We start from the raw sequence: 23,362 nt of genomic DNA, 5'->3' as shown, positions 1-23,362 counted from the left end.
CGTGGGTGAAGTCTAGGTTCGTATGGCCGTACAATTTGTAGCCGTCCTACTAGCCGGAATTCAAGTCTAGTCTACACTGGCCTGTTTGTTGAGTTAACCTTAACTGATTCTGACAAGGTTGCGATTGAAGCTTGTGGAAATCAAATTGACTCTGATTATTTACCGGGATCATTAGGTCAACTAGATTGTATGAGTTATTTCACCCGAATCCACCTCGACAGGGCCGGGTGCGCCATTTAATTTCCGTCACGCAACGTGTCGAGTGATCTAACGAGGTCGACAGAAGGGCTTAGATTCGATGTAATTTTCCATTTGCTCATTCTTTGTGATTCAATGTTTCCTGATATGAAAAAGTCATTGATCATAGTATCATTTATGTCGTTTTCCTACATGTAAAGGTTGATCAAACTTGGTATGCTACAGGCATAGACAGGAATTCCGGGAGGTCGTTTTTCTAATAAACTTGTATTACAAAAGGGACAGATGGCCTAGCCATATCCTCAATTTTCTTTAAATACATTTGAACCGTGCCTTGAAACGATTCAATGATCACATAAGTACAATAATGGCAATGTACTCTTGGCAATCGTACGTTGCATCTTTTAATAAACTTGCATCCGTCGCAGTGCGATGAGTAGCCTTATCAGGTTTTCGCCTCAGCAGTTTCCACAGACTGCTTACAAATTTAAGAATTGCAACGATTTCGATGTCATCTGTCATGTTCTGAATGCGTAAACTGTCGGATCGCGCGGCTGTTTGGTTATGAACAAGACACTTACACTTTCCGCTACTTCACGTGTGTTGGTGTAGGGCTTTGCGAAAACTCCGTCCCTATTGATTTACAAGTGTCGCGTAAATCAATTAGCACAAGACTTAATGACACGACAGACCTTCGAAGTTCGTTGGGGATGCGAAACTCGTCTTATAGCCAGGTTCGCAAACATTTACACTCACAGAGCTACGAATGACGAGGTACAAATTGCATGTAGTACGTGTAGTACATGTATGCAAATATATTTTATCGCCGACATTCTTTCTTACTAACAGCTAAAACTCATAAAGTAGATGGTTTACGAGTGGCGCGTAAATTAATTCGCACAGGACTTAACACGACCACGGATGCAGTGCAAACAACATCCGTGACACGACGCACCTTCGCTGTTTGTTCTTCGTCGTTTGTCGGCGGTTTCCAATCTTCAGTATCCATGTTTTGCTCGAAAAAAATGGGCTGACTTCATAATATACAATGTGGAGCAAATTGTTTACGTTGACGATATTTTCGGCTTTGCCAATTTTACTGATTTGAACTTCAACTTGTGAAATAAAGCTCCGGCTATATTCGGATTGATTCAATCTTCTTATTTTCAGTCGACCAAAGCAGACGACAAGGAAAAACGTATTTCAATCATTTGTGTATTTCATTTGAACTAGCATGACAGCTAAAATTACATCTTCTTATAATTAGCAGAAACGTGTGAACAGTTTGGAGATCTTACTAGCGATGACAGATACATAACTTTAAAAAAGTATGCAACGTAAGAAAGTTAGAGAAAAAGTCTGCAAGATGGAAACTAAGAAACATTTTCCAGATTGACAAAGCAATTTTTTCGTGAGAGCCTTAGTTTGATCAGAGAAACGCATACCCAGTATTACTATATAATGCCGACTGTGAAAGATTTACTGGCTTTGGTTGAGACAGAATTAGACGAAGCATATAGACGAAGGGAAAATGGCAAAGAAAGTTAGACGTATTTCTGTCTCACTACAGTCACGATATGTAAAAAAACCTCCCAGTGACTGACATCACAACTTTTCTTAACATATCTCGAATTAGTTGTTCACAACGTGCTGCCAAGCAACTTAATCTGTCATCATTCGATGGTCAAGTCATTCGCGATGTTTACTCAGGACAGCACCTCTCACCATGACCACCAAAATAGAATTCGAGGAAATCATGTTAAGTCGTTCTCCATTCGCCATTACATCGAATTCCGGACTCCCTGTGATACTAATTGGCTAATCAGAAATATTCGAAATCAAACAGAATCACGCAGCACGCGGATGCGTACTTCAAGCTCTGGATGATTATTGGTTGAGCCATTGGAGCGATCGATGCAGTTTCCTGCGCTGTATTTTTCCTGCCCAAGTTTGCTAAATAAACCTGCGAGGGCGATGTAATTTCTCTTGGTGATACTGATTTCCTTGTTTGCTGGATCATTGGCAAGAAGAGCTGATTGATTTTTCCAATTCGTCCCGTCGAGAACTCAGCTAAATTTGCACTCATGAGAAAAAGAAAAATCCCTATTCAAAAGATTTTCAGCTTTTGGAAAAAGCACCCTGTGTGCATTCTATTGCATTACCCATAAAACCCGTAATTTTGTTTCGAATGGTCAAAACCTTTTTTTAGGGTATTGTAGAACAGCATGCCCTGCACTGGGTCAGGATATCATTTACATATCTAACAGAGGAGACACCGATGTCTAAATCGCTTAAATTTATCAAATGCAGATTCTTATTTTTGTATTATTGTATTCTTGTATTTTCTCTAATCTGTATGGGTCTGGAACCTCTCATTTACCCTATAAACTGACGCTGTGTGTTTCTATGCTGTAGGCATATAAAGAGTTACCACGTGTTGCGAGGGATTCATTTTCACCTCTTAGATTGCACTACACATTGCCTCACTCAGCAAATTCATTGTCCCCACCCACTTACGCCAGGGTCAACATTGTAGTTAGTGTCTCGTGTACATGTGACGACAATGTCCGATTTGTTAAAGGAGGTTAGAAACGCCCTCAAGAAGGGTTAATAGTCTTCTTCACTCCTCATCGGTCAGCCACTTTCCCCGAGGGGTGCACAGGTGAAACAATAGCCATTAGGGTTGGTAGAAAACATGCGAGAGATGATTAAAGTTTCATGACGATGTTCCGTTTGAGGCTTTGGTGTGAGAACATGCGTTATCCAGACGTGATTTCACATACAGGTCGTCCTCGTGAAGACCGGTATCGGGTGCCATTTTGAAGAGGCCTCTTGGGGTGCCATATATTGCATGTATCATAATTGGCTATTTATACTCTATGAACAGTGTTATTTAAATGTTATTGTATGCACAGGTCGTCACAGTCATTGGCTAAAGATCTGTAGCCACACCAGCGGGTATTTCTAATGGTTTGTTAGTCAATGTTCCAGGGCGGTATTGGAAGCGGCGCTTCGCAGATTGTGCATGACAAGTCACAATAAGGCAGGACGACGGCCTACTTATGCAAGTATCAATTCGTATCTTGTACCCCCCCCCCCCCTCCTCAAGGGTACGACACCTTATCACCCTATAACGACATCTTAAGGCTCAAGCATCACCCTTTTTTCACCAATGCTACTTTTTCTTTCGTCAAGACATCACCATCAACAATATATCAGTTATCACCGTCATATAAAGTAACCGAACTAATTTTACTGGGTAAGGCTGTATGTTCGACAAGACATCGACACATTAGCATCCTTATTCTTTCCAGCTTCGCCAAATTTTCACTAAAGGAAAAATAAATACTACTCAAGCATCGGCAAAGATTAGTGGTGATAGCTTAACTACCCTTGAGGAGGGGGGGGGGGGGGGGGGGGGGTACAAGAAACGAATTGATACTTGCATTAGTCCTACTGGTACCCTTTTGTGGACCTCCGAAATGTATAATCCCACTTTCATAGTACAGAAAGGTTTATGAGGGCTTCGTGCATCCGATTTCCCTAAAGCTACGTTCATTTGAAAGACACTTCAGGAAATGACTTCGATTCATGATTCTCTTCGGTATGTTTCCGTAGAACATGACATTGTTTATCGAACTAAGTGCAATCTAATTAAAGACCACCTCATACAGAAATTTAGTTGCATGCGCTTTTACAATGCTGATAACGTGACCAGAAAGTGGTCGGCCCGCCAAAGATAGTCTATTATTCTGGTACGGTAGTGAGAGGTTAGGCTATTATAGCCCTGCCTAGCCAAACAAGTGTGAACATCCAGACCAGTTTATGGATTTTCCATTTGAAGAGGCGGTGGTTATTGATGTACATTAGGGTATATTTCATACATTGTATCGACGTAAACGCAAACTGTTGACGTAAGTAGTATTTGGGTGACTATGGGATGAATTGACCTTTTGACCTAGTTTCATGTAACCTTGGAACACATGAAAATGCATGTCATTGACCTTGGCATCGGTATAGGGGATATGTCCCTGACATTGGTCGACATGAAAGTCTATATGTGGATAAGTTTATCACTTTTGAAACGAGACCATTTGGTCAAATGTCCCATAGCCACCCAATACTTCCTTAATTTTATTGACAGTAAAATTACATATATAATACATGATACATTATACATTATACATGCCTAAAATGCTACAAATACACAACACATACTCTATTGTTAATGAAAAGTCCAAATGTTTTTCAGTGCTCTACAATGTTCATCAAGAAAAAGAGAAAATGTTGGTACATCCATGCTATGATTGTCCAATAGTTCAACAAAACACATCACTCATTAAAGATTTGATGAAGAGTCTGGTTTTGCTGAGGCATTCATTGCCAAAGCTTCAGCAAAACCACTATTCATCAAATCTTTAATGAGTGAGTGTTGTGTTTTGTTGAAATATTGGACTATCATGGAATGGATGTACAAAAAAAATTCTTTCCCTTGATGGACATTAAAGTGTGCAATTTGATGATGGGAACTAACTGTAGATGTGGATAGCATTATAAGAGTGGAAGGTGACTTGGCAGCCAACTGATTGATAGCAATGCCCTTAATAACTCAGTTGGTGCAAAAAATGTCACAGTAAAGATGAAAAAAACTGCTATAAAAATATACTTGCATGCGAAATAGTATTTCATTTCGTTGTGTTAGTGGTGCTATTTATTACTTTACATCAATTGGTACGTCCATTCCTCATGCACGCTCCGGTAGACTCTGCAACAGGCCCTCGGCAGTGAAAGTGATTACTCTGCCCCGGCTCCCAATAGAGCCAAAGAATATATGCAAATTGCTTGCTACATTCAGCCGTAACTTCGTGTGCAATTCATATTCTACGGGAGGATCTGGCGACTAATGCCATCGAGTCTGAGTCCGCCTCGGGGGAGGTAGCAATGAACATGATGAAGGGGACTCTTCGCCGCTGATGGAACTGGGAGAAATTTCGTTACCGTGGTGTGCTAACGGTGGTCATTATGGCGCGGTAATTGAATTGGACGTAATACTGGTATGAGAATCACTTAGAACACAAGATGCTGATCAAGTGAGAAAATATAATCAGCCACCTGTGAAAAATCTATATGTCTGGATGTTCGAGGTGAGGTTGCCCTGTCTGCAAAATGCGAGAACCATGATGTCTGGTGAAGCATCGGCGCCCAGTATCCGTACAGATTTAGTCACGAATAAAATTCAACTTTACATTTAAGCTACATATATTCGATCAAGTCATTTCCAAGTATATCAGAGAAATAACACTGGCATATTTTTTACATCCGAAAACAAGCCATGTATTAGGTACTGAAAACTACCAAATTTTCGTAGGCGTTTAATTTTGGTAGATTGAATCATTTTACCAAGACACTTTATCTAATGGACAGGGTTTCCTTTCACAACTACAATTTTTCTGTCGGTGAGTGGGTAAAAAATCTTGGTGTGTTTACTTTCATGTATGCGTCGCTATATTCTTTGCTCACCTGACTAAAATGAAAGATTCAGTATTTGCCGCGACATGCGCAATTAAAGCCTCTCCAATGAGGAATGATTACCGCTACGATATTTACGTCACGTTTTCACTAACATCGCTGGTACGAAAATCGTAAACTATCAATGGTTGAATGCCCTCAAATTCTACTTGACTGCTTCCAAGTGGCTATTAAATAAATCATCGAGAGCTCTTGACATCTCCTAAGAAGGTGCTTGTAGGTAACCTTCAATGCAACTCAGTTATTTGATTATTAAATGAAAAAATGTAAACGGGTGTACTGCTACATTGTATATGTACATGAAATTGTAAAGATTGAAGCAATGATATGACGTGAAACTACATTATAGTACATTCTGATAACAACGCACTCGGGTTTATCAGGTTTTAATGTTGGAGGATCAAATGATTATATTATAAACATTGACAGAACAAGAGGGAAGTATTCTGAAAATGATTACTCGGTGGTTAGGACTGGGTCAAAACGACACAAATCACTTTGCCAAATTATCCTTTTGCTGCCACTGCCTAGGCAAAAACGAATGCATGTTGCTACAAATAAATGTGTCCTCCTGTGATGAAAGGGCTTACCGGACTTTGCGCAATATTTCGCAAAAAAAGTATTCTACGCAACGGTCCCTAGGTGACTTTTCCTATTCATAATACACAGCCTGTCCATTCTAGATCGTGGTTACATAGGGAGTAATCGTTGTAAAATTAGGCCAAACGCAAAGACAGTTAACCCGGGTACCACTATGTTTACGATGCGAACAAGCCGTGTAAAGTCATTATCAGCTTTTTTTTCATTGAACATTTGCGGGTACAGCGTCACAGGGAGCAGCATTGAACGGTAAACAGGTTCACATCATATTCAGACAACGGCTTGTAACGGCCATACAGGAAACGATTCGTATCAAAAACCGACGATCACAACTATTCGCTTGCTGAGAGTATACATTACGCGCATACATTACATTCAGACATTTGAGCTTCCAAGCTTTGAGAAATAACAGGTCATGTGCGAATTTGGCATGTAATTTTGGTAATTTACGTGAGTACATTTTCAACCCCGAAATGTGTGAAGTGAAGTTATGCTTTTATTTAGTAAAAATCGGTAAGCATGTCCAACAAGACATGTGTCTCAGCTGCCTGGGTGGGTGTGGGTCATCACGTACCGGGGTAAAACATAATGGTCGCTCCCCCATTTCGCTCGTTTCGTTTCGTTGCGCAAAGTCCAGTAAGCCTGATGAAAGAACTACTTACAAAATGACCGATGAGCCCCCGAACAACTACACGAACCTATATCTCTTCCGGACAACCTAACCTAACAAATGATTACAAATACGCATTCGGGTACGTTGGTTACTAACCAAAAACGTCCATTCGCCAAACAAGTTTCTCTCGATCAAAGTTGTCACGATCAAATGGCTGCCAGCAAGGACAAATAGGTCTCATCAATCTCTCGTTGGTGGTTCCTGCCTTTGTACAGGACATTAACCGCTGATCAAGATGACTCTATCCCCAGGCCATGGCGCTCATCCGTTTTCATATTTCCCGACACAATAATATAATAGGGATGTCTGAATGTCCGGTCCAGCTTTGCACTTGAATTTTGTGACCAGCGGTGGACGTTATCAAAAGAGCTATTGCTTCTTGTAAGGGAAGATGAAGGGAAGTAAAGGTTGTTAGTTACCTTTGAGCGTTTGCCCTTTCACATTATTAGGACAGTGTACAAAAGAATGACTGTTAAACGAGGAGGAATACACGTAGCAACAAATCAAAAGTTAAAAAGTACCTTTTCTGAAATGTCTGAATCTGACAATATGGTTGACCTACAAATGCGTTTAAAGAAATCGTTTGCAGATGAGTGTTGTTTTTCAAATGATGCTCAGCAGCTCAAGGTCTGGTTGAGATTGAGTTGTCTTCAGGTTTGTTACAACTAAAACTATCGAAATTTGCTCAACGTCTAGACAATAATGTACAAGGCCAAGCCAAAAACGAAGTGCCACGGAATGATACGGTAATATTATCAATTTCCACGCCATTTTGATATATTATAAGTCTCGGAGAAATGTGATAGAAGGCAGGTTTGCAACCCCTGAATTATGGAAATTTCTGAAAATTTCCTAGATTGGTTGTACAACAAAATATGGAAGATACAAATGTATATGATCTTCTAGTGTTTTTAAATGAATTTACCACATTGAATTGATGGCACGAGAAAAACCCTTGGTTCGAAGCTTGTACTTCGTTCTCCGTTTTGGAACCTGCCCTAGTTGAAAATGCACTGACTGGCTAACATACTCTGTAAACCGTTTGCCTGTCTACGTATAATTCAATAATCTAATTGTATGCCAAGTTGTATCCCTAATATATTCTCCCCAGTCGCAAATATCACAAGTATCTCACATCCCGTTGATACGAACATTAGCACGTAGATGTGGCATCAGCCTGTCTTGGGAATACTGAAGTTCTATCAGGCACCACCCAGCTCTGGGTATACTATAAGTTCTCTGCATTTTTTTTAAATAATTGATTTATCCACGCCTTCTCTTCAATTTGACACATACAGAGGATACACGTACTCATGGGAGGATCACGTACACCCTTCAGGGTATAAAAATCTGTCGCATTTGACATACTTAACACATTAAGGCATTTTAAGTTCTCAAGGGTGGGCAGATTAGTTCGAAAGTAGTTGACAGTATAGAACAAGTTGTTACAAGTCAAACAATGTCGGTCAAGCGGGGACCGACCATAAGCCGCCGTTATCAAAATTCAGAAGAGTTGGCCCAAATCTCCCGTACATGTAGTCGCAACTCCAGTCAATTATTATACCAAAGATTAAAATAATTTAAGCACTTTGTATATACTCTGTTACAAAACCTGGCCATCAGTTGTCAACTTGACCAACCACTCAAAACGAAATGCGGCCGAGAAGAAAAACTATATATTTACTATGGCCTGCACGTCCGGGGACCTTTCTATCCCATTACCTAATCAGTATAGGATATTAGCCGAGAGGGCCCTCGAGACTTTGCATATTTCATTATTTCACCCACCCATGGGGGACTGCTGTTCATTAGATATTGCGTTCGTTAGGTGGCTGTCACAGTCCTGGATTGAGAGGCGTACTTCCGGGGCTCTACGCCAGTTGCCCCATTCTTCATCGTGGTGTGCTTTTTTGGCCCGTCAGAATACTAAATTCAGGATAAATCAACATTATTGTGGCAGATAGGAATTAGAATTGATGCACAAGGATAGGCAACCACTATAGCTTGCTCGATAACTCAACTTTACTGTCTTTTCGGTGAATTATAATGATAGGTTTAGTGTTTTTATCAGTGCCAGGCATTATTCTTTGCGACGCCATTCATGAAATTGGCTGCGTGGTGGCATAGAGGGCGTTTCTCTCTTAACAGTGTATTAACAGGGTAAGCAAAGCCTGATTCCACTAAAAGCATGATCCCCTTGCAGCCACTGTCGCTGTAAACGGTAATTTGGTAATATAAATTACTCATCAGTGTAGGTAATGGAAAGAGAAGCATCACCAAAAGAAGCATCAGCAAATTGTACCAGCGGATAGTTTCTACAATAGTTAGCAAATTACTGCAGGAGCCGAGTTAGGTCACGGCAGCGAACGCAACGCTAAAACGCTTTAGTGGAATCGGGCCATGATGGTTATGGGTCATAAAACGTAATTGGTCATATTGCAGTATACATTTAGTAGCTATGACACAAAGTGTGAGGACATTCTTTGGAATGGTGCTATTTCTTATCACAGCCAACTTTGTTGTCAGAAGTTTCCAAGGTTATTTCTCCTCCATCAAAGCCAAAGAAGTTTTGTAAACGATTTGTCTAACTTGTTCTTTGTTTCGCTTCCTATGATTCCCTTTTATCTTGCACTCTTCGACAGTGTTTTAAGGGGATTTGTATGAAACAGTAAAGAGAACTAAAGGGAACAGGATGATACACGTCGGTATATTGACTCGGGTAGGCGTTGCTGGAGGTGAAATGTCGAAAGAAAACCAGCAAACAGTGTTGTATGATATTTCCGACAATTTAAGCAGCAGCAACGTTATTGGCCCATCGATAGCCCAGCTGTTGACTAGGAAGAGAATGAGATCCAATCGGGCGTGTTATATTTGATCAAGACATGCGAGTCGCACTCGGAGCACAACGTCGCACTGTCCTAGTACACCTCCTCAATTGTAAAGTACATATTTTATGAGTCATGAAGCCATTGTTAGTGATGAAGCCAATGACAGCTTTATTTCACCATGAATGTTAGCCATGATGAGTTGAAGACCCACATGTGTCACAGAGCTCTTAAAGATAATTACGATCTTGCAGCCTGCAATAATGTGTTGCTTTGTCGTGTTGCAAGTTGGATCACGAAAATCACTGCTCTCTGCCGCAAAAAGCCAAATGAGCTCAGAATATGAATGCGATTGTTTACGGCTGGGATATTCTCGGAATGATTTCTGTGAGGGTCATACGAGTGAAGAGCAGTCATCTCGTAAAGCATCAACGAAACATTGTTGTCGTCATCGCCTACCATTCTGGAGATAATCACTTTCTGATCACATCGCTGCACTAACTGTTTCCTCCTAAGATTTACCATAGCTCAGCTGGCGCGAAATTAAAGGAATCGGAATGAAATCAATCTGCATAAAGAAAATTTCAATCAGTTTCTAGCTGATGGTTGGTCTTCTATGACAAAATAAATCAATGCCAAATCAACGTGACGTCTTACTCGTCAAAAACAAATCTGAACATTAAGCTGAGTAAACATGACATTTGCTGATGCCTCGACCTGTAACGCTTGGATGCACCGCATCTCGTATCCTATCATTTCTTGCACTCTCCTGATTTTTACTTTCCTGCTTTTATTTTGCTACGCTAAAAGTGTCCTTATACTCCTTCATGAACAGATTCAGAATCCAAAGCGAGTTGTTAAAATTCCGCCTACTCCTTTCTGATCCTTCAATTATAATGTAGGCCAGGGAATTTGTCTTTAGTTACTCTAGAATCAGGCGCATTAGCTACTGCCATGGTCTGGAAGAGGTGAAGGGGGAAAATTAGATCGAATCTTTGCAAGGCGTAATATGCTGGTGCTGTGCTTAAATGGTCTGTTTTGCTGTAGGACATAAACAGTTCTGTTGATCCATCACCACCTGACTACTAGGGTCGCCATGCTAGAGGTGTAAAAATAGTTGATTCAGCAGAGAATCAATCGAATTTTATAAATTAGAAGTCATTTCGATGTCAGCAACAGATATGGAAATTAGCAAAAGCAATTTTGCTGGAATCAAAATTTAAACATAAATGAGGATTAAAGTGAATTTTGCAAGACCATAACGTATTGCTCCTCAAGTTTTGGCGCCTCAGCCGGTATCAAAGTAATTGATGGATCGAGTCATTACTATGGAATTCCCATGCACAAGTTCCTGAAAGCAATCTTATTGTTCAAAGATTTAGCAGACCGAATTGAACTGCGCCTGAGTTTAGAACAGGAAATGAGAAGGCACATTTTCATTAGCCGTTCAAATAAAGTAGGCTAAGATTGAACGTGCGAAATTAACTTTAAGCCAACACTGCACCTTCGAGCAACATCATGTCCACATAAGCTCATGCCGGCACACAAAGCCTCTGGCTTGCATTAATTTAGAAGTGTTGGCCAAATTCAATCGGACGTGATGCGGAATTCAATTTGGTACGCCATTTCGTTATTCTCACGTCTGTCTCTCGATACCACAGATGGATGTGGCGTTAATGCAAGCTGACTTTTCGGGTTTATTATAAAAGAGTCAGCTGGGAAAGATCAGTGTGATTGCTGAAGAGAAGTGTCAGTCTTGCTATGACTGATTCTGGGTAAACTCCGACAGTCAAATCAATTACATCGTGTCAAGGAAAGCCGATGCTGTGACCCCAGATACCACGCCAGGGTCCAAATGAGTTTAATCGTTAGACCATCTGTTCAGTTTTTCGTTCGACCAAGATCAGGGACTTACATGTATCATGGATCCTTATACGTATACAGATAGAAATGTACACAAAATTCGTCCTCTTTCAACAGTGCTTTACACGTGTACATTTACGTATAATCTATGGATCCGTAATACAAGTTGCTGATCTCAACCTCGCTCAGGGTACGCAATAGAACTAATAAGGAAAACCATTACCATATCTCTCAATTCTGACATACATGAATATCAAACTTGCTGGCCACTTCTGACGAATCACTATAATAAATCAATTCTACAAGTCCTTTTTACGGAGTAAGTTTGTGTTATTTTTAATTTGTTTTGTCATTATCTGACAGCCCTCTCTGGAAATAGATGTGGTCCTGTTTTCTTGAACAAAATATACAGATGTCCTAAAAGTCTGGAATAAGATCATTTTGAGGTTGATTCAGGGAACACCTGATGAAATGGTAAAAACATGACCGCGACAACATCTGCATTCCACCAGATATGCCCGAGTGCACCATTGGAAAGGCGAGTCTTCGCCTGGGGGAATGGTCAGCGGACGAGAGGTTGCCGTCATACTTTTACACGTCATGGGGGAAATCAATTATCTTGTCATGAAGGGCCGCCGGATAATCACTGTGATTGACAAAATGATATTCTTTGTTTTATCAGACGTTTTACAGAACATGACGAGAGTCGCGAGAGCTTATGCCGAAATGTTAAATACTCCTTTAGCTGTCCTGCTTTGGTGAAAGAAATGGCATGTATGGAATTCGAGGATATGAAAAAAACTAGACATTTAAGGATATGAGGTATATTAGGATATAAACATGCATTGTACTTGAAATCGTGGTCGAATTGTGTGTGAATATGGTCAAGAAAGTTATTTGAAGCAATGCCACCGAAATCAAAAATGAAACGCCCCCTAGAACATGGGCGTTGGTATCAAAATCAATCAAGTCTATTTTGATGGTATTATTTACCGCTTGCTAAAACTCAGACCGAACTATAATATTAAAGAACTCATGATGAATACTTTGCCGACGTCTCATAACACATTCCTAATACCAAGGCATTGCAAGCGATCAAACATATCGGTCGATAACTCCCCCCCGATGTGCCGTTGTGGTAATCTTTATTACTGACGTAAATCTATTTTACAGTCCACTAGCGCATATCTTGTCATGTATTAATAGTCCACCGCACATATATCCACACACCTTAAGACACCCATATCTCAAGCTACTCGACCTGGTACCAATCTTTTACGTCAAATGTCCGACTTGCTGTATAATATTCCGATTTAAAGCGTTATGTTAACAATCGGTCCCGCGATCTTCGGGGAAAATACGATTTATCTATTTTGTTATACAGTGTCATAGCATCTCATGTTTTACGTGGACTTTGATGCGCCTTATCCTTTAATATTATACTCTAACGTGAAAAGCTAGGAATTGTTGCATCGCACCAACCAATGGGTAACGGGATATATATATGTGAAAGGCTCAACTGAGCAGGCTCGTATGTATCTCGGTCAAATGACCATCCAGATCCCACTGTGTTCCACTGAAGAGGAACCATGCAACCGCATGGTCTTAATGCTTGTATACTAGTATCACTAATGTAGTATTGTGACTTTCATTCCTCTCTTAATTCTATTCAAAGCCAAAATTAAAAAGGTGTATTCGTGATTCAAAACTCCAATAATCGATACAGCCGAAACTTCGTGTATCCGAAATCTAGCTTTTTGATTAACTTGATATGCTGGTGTCCTTAGGGAATATCAGGGAAATAGAGGTATCTGCTATGAAGAAGATTCCCCATTGAATAGTTTGAATTGTGGTTATGGTTCCGCCAGCAGAGGCTCACCCCGAAACCGGAACCCGCATCACTTCATCGGATACCAAATCGATAAGTCGTCTGCTTCACCGGATCAAGTTTTGACCTCATATCCGGTGTCGGAAACTCGACTGTCTCCGATGGTATACATAGCTATGATTGCTCCATTTCTTGTACAGGCAAATTCACAGCCTATTGTGTGTTGGGTTGAATTGAAACGTGCAATGGTTTCAAAATTGAAACTACTGGAGCGGGCAGGTGAAGTTTTCTGTCAACAAGAGATGGTTTGGAAAAAACAACGAACAGAGCGGTTTAGTCGTGGAATTGAATTCGTCGTTCTTTCATATTCAACTATGATGTGCTGTATGAAACTCTCAGTGCCTTTACTCACACTGAATTTCGGGGATGTTGGTGAGGACATGGTCGTAATTTTGACAATCCCGAGAAGACATACTTGGTATCTGCATGTGCGTGTACCTTTCTTTACAGCTTTTGGTAGACTTAAATGATTAACCGTTTGCTTTCCAATGATTATTGTTATTGTTAATGTACTCTCGACTTCTTATACTTTCAGGTATGTCGCCGTGCCCAAGAATCTGGAAGCATGGTCGTCGCTGACTTGCTAACTTAAGGCAAGTTAGAAAACTTAGATTTGTCAACAATTGGATTGTGTTCGTCGTAAATTCCCGGCGCCGGCGATATTTTCAAAATGGATGCAGGTGTCACGTTGCAAAGCAACATGACCTTGAATGGGACAAACTGTACCGGCGCATGCGCAGAGGAGGTCGACGACGAAACTGGTTACTTCGACCGGATATTTGCCATTGTGGTTCCCATCGTGTATAGCATCGTAGTGATCGTCGGGGTAGTTGGAAATCTTCTTGTAATAGTTGTTGTGGTTAATAACAAACAAATGCGCAACACGACGAATATTCTTATCATAGGGCTAGCTGTAGCGGATTTGTCCTTTATTATCATATGTGTGCCCTTTTCAGCTATAAGCTATACAGTGCCTTACTGGCCCTTCGGAATGGCGTGGTGTAAGATAGTTCAGTACATGAATTTTGTAACGGCGTCCGTCAGTATCTATACTTTGGTACTGATGTCGTTCGATCGCTACCTGGCAGTTGTCCACGCTATAGCCGCCATGCATTTCCGCAGCGAGCGTAACGCCTACATAGGCGTCATTATAACATGGGTGGTCTTACTTGCTGTTAACATTCCAGTGTGTTTTGTATTCTCAGTCGTTGAATACAATTATAATAATGAAACTAGAGCGGCCTGCATCCCTGATCCTCACAAGAAAAGAGACATGTTCACGACTTTTTTGGTTTTTGGATACCTGCTTCCATTGACACTTATTATAATTTTGTATGGATTCATGCTGAAACGCCTGTTGTATGGCGTCGCCCCTGGCGTAAGCCAATCAGCAGAGAGCATGCGAGGTCGCCGTCGGGTCACCAAAATGGTGGTCATCGTCGTAGTTATATTCGCTCTTAGCTGGCTCCCTAACCATATAACTTTTATGTACATATCATACAGCCCCCACCCGGGTACCGCAGGCTTCGCCGCCTTCATGACCATTTCTCAAATCCTCTGCTACGGTAACAGCTGCGTCAATCCCATTCTCTACGCATTCCTGTCAGAAAACTTCAGGAAGGGGTTCCGTCGGATTCTCTGCATGGGAAGCAAACATGCCAGTAGAATGGACTTTGAGAGAACGAACACACGGCCTTTGCTGACTGGAGCTACGACGTTGAGGTCTCTTGGCCCATCAACCAACGAGAACGGACTTTGATCCCACCCCTGGACGCCGGGCAGGGGAGGGGATCAAAAGGAATCTAAAAGGCTCTTTTATACGACGGATTATTGCGAGAAAAATGTGCTTCGGTCATCGCAAAATGTTGACGAAGATTGACAATGAAACCTCACACAGCTTCCAAAGCTTAACGTCGTCGTTCTCGGGGTGGCCAAATTGTGTGTCGTCGTATTTTAAATCGTCGGTCGCCGTACGCAGCTGCAGCGATATTGCATGTCTCCCCCTGTTCCAGCGTCGTAGCGACAAACACAGCGCACGTGCATACATGGCAACATAATGCGCACGTGCAATGTGGAGCTTCCAGTATCGTCGTACCCACACCATATTTGGCCACCGCCCATTGCATGCCAACTGCACGGACCGGGGATCACAACGGTGGAATAAAATGCACTAAAAAAACCTTTGTCCTGAATGTTGACCCTGGATAGACGCAGGTTGGTGTTGACTGGATTTGATGGCAACTGTACCACCATGATTAATCTCCGTAGCTACTGTAGCTGTCTGTGTGTTTCAAAGCATCGTCCTTGTCTCTTCGTCGTACATGTCCACCTGGTCAGTTTGTAGAAGTAGACGCCCAGTCTTGTTGGTGACGTAAGTAAGACGGATTTTGATTGGCTCGGTGAATGGGCAACTATTGCATTCTTCTAATTGGTGCACTAGAACGTTTAATCACTTGGTACAGCTACTTCTTTTGGCGTGTGCCACACTGGTATCAATTTTTTTTCTTTTTTTTCGAATGCTGTTTAGATGACCACGTGGTATTAAATTCATAAGAAATACACGAAATTACAGTTTGAATTTTCTAGTAGGATATATTTCTCCTTTTGTGTGAAGATAGTCCACACGTCCGAGAGTATCAGACTTGCCAATCATTGATAAAACAAAGAAGAAAATCGTAGTCAAATCCGAGTAAGGTTAAAACTCAAGTTACTCCCCATTCTCTGGGGCAATTTTATTTGGGTGCTAAATGACAGTTTCAGAAGTAGTCACAGGCAGGAATGAACATCCGTAAATATATGATGTTACTGCTCAGCATCATCTCAATCTCCCCTTTCTCATTTTTTATCAAACGTTTTTTCATCTTGATTCGATGATACCACGTGTTCATCCAACTGATAACCACATATTGCACGTCATTTTTAAGTTAGATCTGGTGTACGGTTCTCCACAGCCCCCCTTGATTGTAAAATTGTGTGTACTGAAGCATAAGCCAAGATATGGGGTCGATTTTGGAACACAAGTTTAAGACATTAACTGGGAACATGCGAATGAAAACGATGTTAAGTACTCTAATATCAGCCGGCTCAAAAGCAGCGAAGGATAGGCTACAATTGCTGCCAAAAGCCCCTTAACAGTTATCTTGGCTTATCAGGTTTAGTGCACAACCATGCATTGTCTTAAAAAAGACATTTGGATGCCGTTATTATCTTCCATTGTATTGATCTACTGCATGGGATGCATTGAGTCTCCACCGATGACGATGTGGGCTGTAGTGTCACTCGGATCCTACATCACCAGCTCGTCCAGAACGGAGGAAGGTTAAGTTAAACTAAATGAAGAGTTTTGCTTGATGGTGGTCTTAAACTGTGTACCATATTTCATATAAGTCGGTGGGCACTTGATGCATTTCATTACGGGACATGTAAGTAATGTTATCAACAGCGGTACTGGATAGGGACAGATCCTTTACTAAATATCCTACATGTACGTTTTTGGGACACGTACCACAGCATGAATGCAAGTTATTAGTCGCTATCTTATCACTCAACTGGCAAAAAAAAGACAGGAATGTGACTGATTTTTCCAAATTATTCATCTTTATCTCTACTCTTGACCTATTTCATCACTTTAACTGACATCACCTCTGAATCCTTTTTTAATATATAGAATAATTTCTATCTCCTTTAGGTTAGCTGTCTTTAGAAAATTAGACCCAAATAACTATTATCGTTAAGTAAGCATACCCAGCACCATCATGTAAAACTCAATCTATTCTGCTTTAAATGAGCAACATGTGATCTGAAGTACTCACAAGTCTACTTGGCCAATGAATTAAAGTGCAGAAAATTGCACCTAAGCCAGTTCAAATATTTATGAAGTGGTATATCATTCTGGCACATAGGCTGAGCTACCAAGTTGTGCATTGTGTATATCATGGACGTATTGACGTGAGGAATGTGTGAGGCCATCAAAGTGTCGTACCTATTCCAAAACGTATTTGGATACAACCGTTTACATCAGGTGCAAAATTATACTGTGTTTTACATACATGTAACTCCGTGCTTCAGTCAGGTAAATTCAAAATGTCTCGGATTTTACAGAAACAAAACATAATCAGCTTTCCACTGTCTTGTTTTATTGTGATCTGACCTCAAATTTACAAATCAAATGTTCTAGAATTACCTTTGTTTGCTTGGCATCAAGCACGTCTCGTTCTCAAAACATCTTAAACGATGATAGAATCTTTTTAAATGCGGATTCTGAACCATAAAAACTATTCTGATGACAACAGTAGTAAAAAGATTCAGTTGCATGAGGGCCAATCAAAAATTGGTATCAGCTTTCATTGTCCCTATTCATATACCTTGTGTCCATTTTTTGTTGTGACGTCACTACTTCTGTCTCGGAAGGATGTTTAAGTCTACGGTTGTTTCTCCTTACAGGTGGGCGTCGTTATGCTGCATAGGCACTAGGTCAAGGTTACATATCCGGGACATTACGCATCACGTGGCAAAATGGTGGACGACTTGTACGGGAACGCCACCAACGGCACGAACGGCACGAACGGCACAGAGGGTTTTGAAGAAGAAGGAAATAATAGCTTTGAGCGGGCAATGCAGATTGCAGTGCCTATTATATACAGTCTTGTGGCAATTGTCGGATTCGTTGGCAATCTGCTCGTGATTATAGTAGTTGTATCTAACAGACAAATGAGGAATACAACCAATATACTCATAGTTAGTTTGGCCATCGCTGATTTAAGTTTTATTATATTTTGTGTTCCATTCACGACAGTCTCAGTCACTGTTCCCGTATGGCCATTTGGTGAGATTTGGTGTAAGATCGTTCAGTATGTCACTTTCGTGACAGCCTACGTCAGTATATACACGTTGGCGCTGATGTCGTTTGACCGGTACCTGGCGGTGGTGCACGCTATCGCCGCCATGAACCTCCGAACGGAGCGGAATGCGTACATTTGTGTTACGATCACGTGGATTATCCTGCTAGCAGTCAACGTACCAGTTTGCTTCGCGTATAACATATTTTCCTACGTTCACGAAGGTAGCGAGCGGGCCGCGTGTATACCGTTCGACCCGAAGGGAAGACGGGATTTATTCACAACCTTCCTGGCGTTCGGTTTCGTTCTCCCGCTGGTGGCCATCATTATCCTTTATGGCTTTATGCTTAACAGACTACTTTACAGCGTTGGTGCTGGCAGCCAATCAGCGGAGACCATTAGATCGAGGAAGAGGGTAACGCGCATGGTCATTATTGTAGTTGTGATTTTCGCGGTCAGTTGGCTACCGAATCATTTATGTTTTATGATCTTGTACTGGAGACAGAATCCTCCGACTGAAAAGTACTTCTATATATTTCATTCGTTCGCGAGGATCTTAGCGTATGCCAACAGTTGCGTCAATCCTATTCTATATGCATTTCTCTCGGAGAATTTTAGGAAAGGATTCCGCAAGATACTCTGCTTGGCGACGAAGCATAATGCAAGGCTGGATTTCGAGCGCACCAACACCAGACCCTTGTTAACAGGTACAACTGGCGCGACTAGCCTAAGGTCCATGGGGGCGGGGGCCTCTCCCAATGAGAACGGGCTGTAACCGTTGTGTATCTCTAAATAAGACTGCTGCAATAAATTGGAGAAAAAACTAAAGGAAGCAGTTTCTAGCTACCAATACCACTGTTATATATCAATAGGAGCCAGCGCGTCTCTCTAGTTGCAGCACATGTCGTCCAATGTAGTGCACAATTAAAATAGACAGTGCTGCCGCCACGAAGAGCAGTGCTGGCCCCTATTGGATATATCAGTACAAGTCGCCTGATCAAAAGGACGTGTTACGCCGGACCTCTAGCATTCTCATGGATATTTTATCAATGTATAATCTTGTGCTATTGACTATTTCTGTAGGGATTTTAACGGATTCTTGTGTATGTAATAGTGCGAAGATTGTGCATGAATATGTAAATACATGATATGAATATGTTGATCAGTGGTGAGTCATTATGATGTGCATGAGACAAAGATGATTGTGGCGCTACTTTCGAGCACAAGGCGCCAGTTACAGATAATTGATTAAAGATTCTTATAAGACTTGTACAAAGACAATATTAACCAAAACATGGATATATATACCGCGCGTTCGGTGGAGAATGTGTACATATTTACATAGACTATAATATTAGGTAACTTCGTGAGATAAAAATGTCTGTGTCAGCCCTGTTTATATCTGCGTAATCTCATCAGAATACGAACTAGTAGAATCCCAATATAAGTCATGCCATGCATGCTGCATGTAGACACGTGGACAAAGTAGTTCTGGCAGCTGTCGGACCGGATTTATTTCAACGAAAACGTAGCGCGCATGAACATGGATGTAAATAGTCGTAAGGATCCATCCGCCATTTCCGCCATCTTGGATACTACATCCGGGACATCCACCACCATCAGTGAGATATCTATTATATTAATGTATTATATCCACTCAGTTTTGCAGTATGTATAATTATCTACTTTGAGGGCATGAGAGAAACACTGTACATAGTACATGTAAACATGTATGGTGTCACCCGCACTCTGTTTTGGACTTGAGCACCGCAGCCAGAATATTAGTTGATATTAAATGGTACTGTAAACCGCCAATTTTTCGCTGGCGTTTTAGTTTCGCGGATTTCGCGAACGGTATTTATTCGCGATTTTTGTTGCCTATTTGAAAGTGGAATGAAATTTAGTGATCAGCCAAATAAAAATCGTAAAAATTCTTTTTTCAGACACTCTCACAAATCGTAAAAATCAAAAGGCGCGCAAATTTTGCGGTGGTTTACATTACCAGTAAAGTTTGTTTCAATTAACTTGGTTCAGGGATTGCATTCATATCGAAATGCCTGAGCTTCCAACATACAAAATGTTTCTTCCAGTGACCTGTATAAAAAGTTTCATCCTGTCCTGACTCTACTTGCTCGTCAGTAGCAGGGCGACCCCTCTATTGTCCAGAGGAATATGAACATGATGAGTCATATTCCTCCAAAAATAGCAGTGGAACTGGAACAAGGCCGGCATCATCATTTCACCTTGAGGGTGTGATGCACTTTGACTCAAATGTCGGAAATGATATTTACTTGCCTCAAATCTTTTGCACAAAAATGGAAAAGAGACGTTATATGTTATAAATTTTATACTCAACCACGATTCACCGCTCATACGGATGGCTGGTGACCAGACGCTTACGTCACGGCGGTATTCGTTTATTGAAACTAAGTGGGACTCCGTCGCACGGCCGCATTTTAACAAAAAAATATCGAAAGACTTAAACCATAGTGCGGCAGTTTTTGTCACGGAATTTTCAACTAGTACTTCACTCAGTAAGACACATGTAAACGTAGCAAACTTTTTCTCGAAACACCTCAAATAACTTGTGGCGTGACGTATCCGGCTGGCACCACCTGGTCCGGATGCTCCACCTTGGTCAGTATAGTTAAAGATTTTCTGCCTCAGGACAAACAGGCACATATCTGTTATGACGAATTTGACTATATTCGTTATAAGCACGCTGGTAAAGCTGGAATATATACATGTACGTTGTCGTACGCAGAGGCCGAAATACATATTGTATGATGTTTGCGCATGCACGTACAATCAAGTATAGATTAACCCATACTTGGTACAATGTATACAACGTACATGTGCCAAACATACCCCTAACTTATGTCAGCGTACACCAGGATGAAAATTCACGTACATTGTACATGTACGTCGTCATAAGTTACTACTATACGTCATAAACTGTAGTGTGACTAGTGTGCTTTTAACATATAGACATTGTTTAACAAACCTACATGTACATGTACACTTCACTTATGTCAATGCACACCAGCGTGTTGGTGAAAATTTACAAACGTCAGCAGAAGTTACTGCTAGTGTGATAGCGCCATAGGGGAGCTGAGTGAGGAGTCCATTTAATTTTTCCAGGAAAAAAATAGATTACAAAAAGCAAGTACAACATGTGACGTAATGAAAGGACGCACAAATTGCACAGATTGAACGGACAAATTTCTTAAACGTGTACAAGAGGCTGTGGGGGGGGGGTATCAACAATTTTAAGCTCGCCTGTGAATATCTTTGGTTGTATATGCAGTAACTTCCCCCCCGCAATAAACCATCATGATGAGATGTTGACGTGGACAACCTTGTGTTCAGCATCATTTTCACATTAAGAAAACAAACCGTCTCCAAGCCCCGTTCGCAGGTATCACCCACAACGGGCGTAGCCCGAGTGCTGCGGATGCTGGTTCGAAGCAGGGACTGATACGGCTCCACTCATTCTGATGGTACGGTATCATTTAGTCGAGTTGTAGGGTTTATTTTTTTTGTCAATGAATTCTGACTTGCCCTGGAACTATAAATGTTAAAATAAAAATCGTTTACTTCATAATCGATTATATATTTGAAGCCAAACCGACCAGAGTATATATCAGGTTTATGTATTCAAGGTCCGTCTCTGAAGTGAAACAACAGAGTCGGCGTCGAAAGAGATGGATAAAAAAACAGATATAAATATAAGTTACTTGATTGTCCGTCTCTACGATTAGATTTACGACTTGTTATTCATATGCCGGCGTAAATATCGTAAATCGTGAGGTTCTTAACCCTTTTTTAGTACCGAATATATTCATTCATCAAATATTATCAACTGGATTAAAGGCCTGCAACGTTCATTAATAATTTGAAATTTGAAATTGAGAATTTGAGATTTTTCAATTGTGTAAATACAATGTTAATCCCAATATTGCAGATGTGTACAGGAAGGATATTGGTATGGTTACTGGACAGTGGCAATTTATTTTTGTTTACTTGCAGCAGAAGACAAGACATGTTTTATCACTGAACGCAAACGACGCGTGTAGGCTTTTAAACCATATTATGTATCATCTCAACGGGAATACGAATTAGCTGCATGTTTGTTACTCTTAGATCATTAAAAGTGGATTATGTTGACGTCTACTAAGTCATGCCAGTTTGCCGAATTGTGAAAATCATTCCACTTAAAAAAATACTCTGTGATTGGCTCACATTCTATTAAAGGCCGACGCCGTTCGTTAAAAATTTGAAAATTTGTATTTGAATTTGAGAATTTTCAATCTCGTATTAAACACGTCCTGAATGTAAATTTCAAGATTTCCATTGTGTAAATACGTATAAAAATACTTGGAACCACGTTTCAGCAAAGTTGTCCTTATGGCATTGTGTATAACTGCATCCCTTTTGTCCTGGAGCAGAAGTAATTACGAACGGCGTTCCGTTTTAAAGTATATGATAAGTATATCTCTTCCGGATCTTATATTCACGTTGTTATAGAGCATCCCAACATCTATAAGTTGCCTCAATGCCCTACCGTTGCCTTCACAATAATCATGACATCAATCTGTCCGATGTTTGTGGAACCTGTGTATGATAGTGCTTATGAATGTAGTTGAAGACTATGTATTAAGGTATATATGATTATAGAAATATAATCCTATTGTTTTCAAGTTGTTTTGCGTTCTTTTTTACGACTGGAGTGAGTTCAACTTCGCTCAATATCCAATAGTGCGCATGTCATGCATTTATATGGTACTGTGCACCGAAACCAAACTGGATGAGTCTGATCACTAGAACCCTCCCGGGGTTCGAGAGTTTGGATTTTATTAAAATCGTCGATTAAAGTTATTTTCAAACACCTCTTATACAATAATGACGACATTTAAATGTTTGTACTCCACAGTACAATAGGCAGGTT

At 40.8% G+C, this 23,362-nt stretch overlaps 1 protein-coding gene across 11 annotated transcripts in view; it reads left to right on the top strand.

The window, feature by feature from the left end:
• The window catches only part of LOC135487054 (allatostatin-A receptor-like), a 162,748-nt gene extending 139,634 nt beyond the window's left edge, over window positions 1-23,114 (top strand). For 8 of the 11 annotated variants that reach the window (XM_064770417.1, XM_064770383.1, XM_064770426.1 and 5 more), the window contains 2 exons: window positions 14,112-14,169; window positions 18,020-23,114. In XM_064770417.1, the coding sequence (XP_064626487.1) occupies window positions 18,092-19,189 (1,098 nt within the window). In that variant the 5' untranslated portion in view covers window positions 14,112-14,169; window positions 18,020-18,091 and the 3' untranslated portion in view covers window positions 19,190-23,114. Of the gene's footprint in view, window positions 1-14,111; window positions 14,170-15,341; window positions 15,948-18,019 lie in introns of those variants that run through there. The other 3 variants (XM_064770472.1, XM_064770453.1, XM_064770400.1) reach the window with 3 other exon arrangements.
• The last annotated feature ends 248 nt before the right edge of the window (window positions 23,115-23,362 follow it).

Source organism: Lineus longissimus, chromosome 1 (assembly GCF_910592395.1).
Source record: "Lineus longissimus chromosome 1, tnLinLong1.2, whole genome shotgun sequence".
Lineage (NCBI taxonomy): Eukaryota > Metazoa > Nemertea > Pilidiophora > Heteronemertea > Lineidae > Lineus > Lineus longissimus.
This window is presented reverse-complemented; position numbering and strand designations above follow the sequence as displayed.